At 47.4% G+C, this 681-nt stretch overlaps 1 protein-coding gene across 1 annotated transcript; it reads left to right on the top strand.

Annotated features, from left to right (window-relative positions):
• LOC112193763 (pathogenesis-related protein PR-4) lies at positions 1-681 on the top strand. Its single transcript, XM_024333991.2, has one exon. The coding sequence runs from the start codon at positions 58-60 to the stop codon at positions 493-495; it is 438 nt and encodes a 145-aa protein (XP_024189759.1). The 5' UTR covers positions 1-57; the 3' UTR covers positions 496-681.

Raw genomic sequence — 681 nt, 5'->3', positions numbered from 1 at the left:
CCTCAGTCCCTCATCATCTCCCATATCCCCGATCGTATACTAATCAGTTATCAGAAAATGGCCGGAAAACAATGCGTCGTGTTTTTGGTGATGGTGTGTGCCGCGATGGCCGGAATTGCTTCTGCACAAAGTGCTACTAACGTGAGAGCCACGTACCACCTCTACAATCCGCAGGACAACAACTGGGACTTGCGTGCCGTGAGTGCCTACTGCGCGACGTGGGATGCCGACAAGCCCTTGGAATGGCGCAGCAAGTACGGATGGACCGCCTTCTGTGGCCCCCAGGGCCCGACCGGACAAGAGGCCTGTGGAAAGTGCCTCCGAGTGACGAACACCGCGACAGGAGCACAGGCGACGGTGAGGATTGTCGACCAGTGCAGCAACGGAGGGCTGGACTTGGACGTTAATGTGTTTAACCAGATAGACACGAACGGAATTGGGTATCAGCAAGGACATCTTACAGTCAACTACGACTTTGTTGACTGTGGGGACTAAACTAATTAAACCCTAGCTGGCTTCTATCATGAATTGGTAAGGGAGCTAAATTTTATATGTAAAATAAGACATGAATAAACTTCATCATAGATGAAAGATGGAATAAATTAACAAAGGTGGTATTATTGCTTCTTCTTCTTCTTCTTCTTTATCAGAATGGTATTATTGCTTCTTGATTAATTATAA

This window comes from Rosa chinensis, chromosome 3 (assembly GCF_002994745.2).
Source record: "Rosa chinensis cultivar Old Blush chromosome 3, RchiOBHm-V2, whole genome shotgun sequence".
Classification (NCBI taxonomy): domain Eukaryota; kingdom Viridiplantae; phylum Streptophyta; class Magnoliopsida; order Rosales; family Rosaceae; genus Rosa; species Rosa chinensis.
Note: the sequence above shows the minus strand (reverse complement) of the source record. Positions and strands in the feature narration are given on the sequence as shown.

What these genes read in the sequence shown, in the direction of transcription:
- LOC112193763 (XM_024333991.2), top strand. Translation starts at nt 58, where the DNA reads ATGGCCGGAAAACAATGCGTCGTGTTTTTGGTGATGGTGTGTGCCGCG.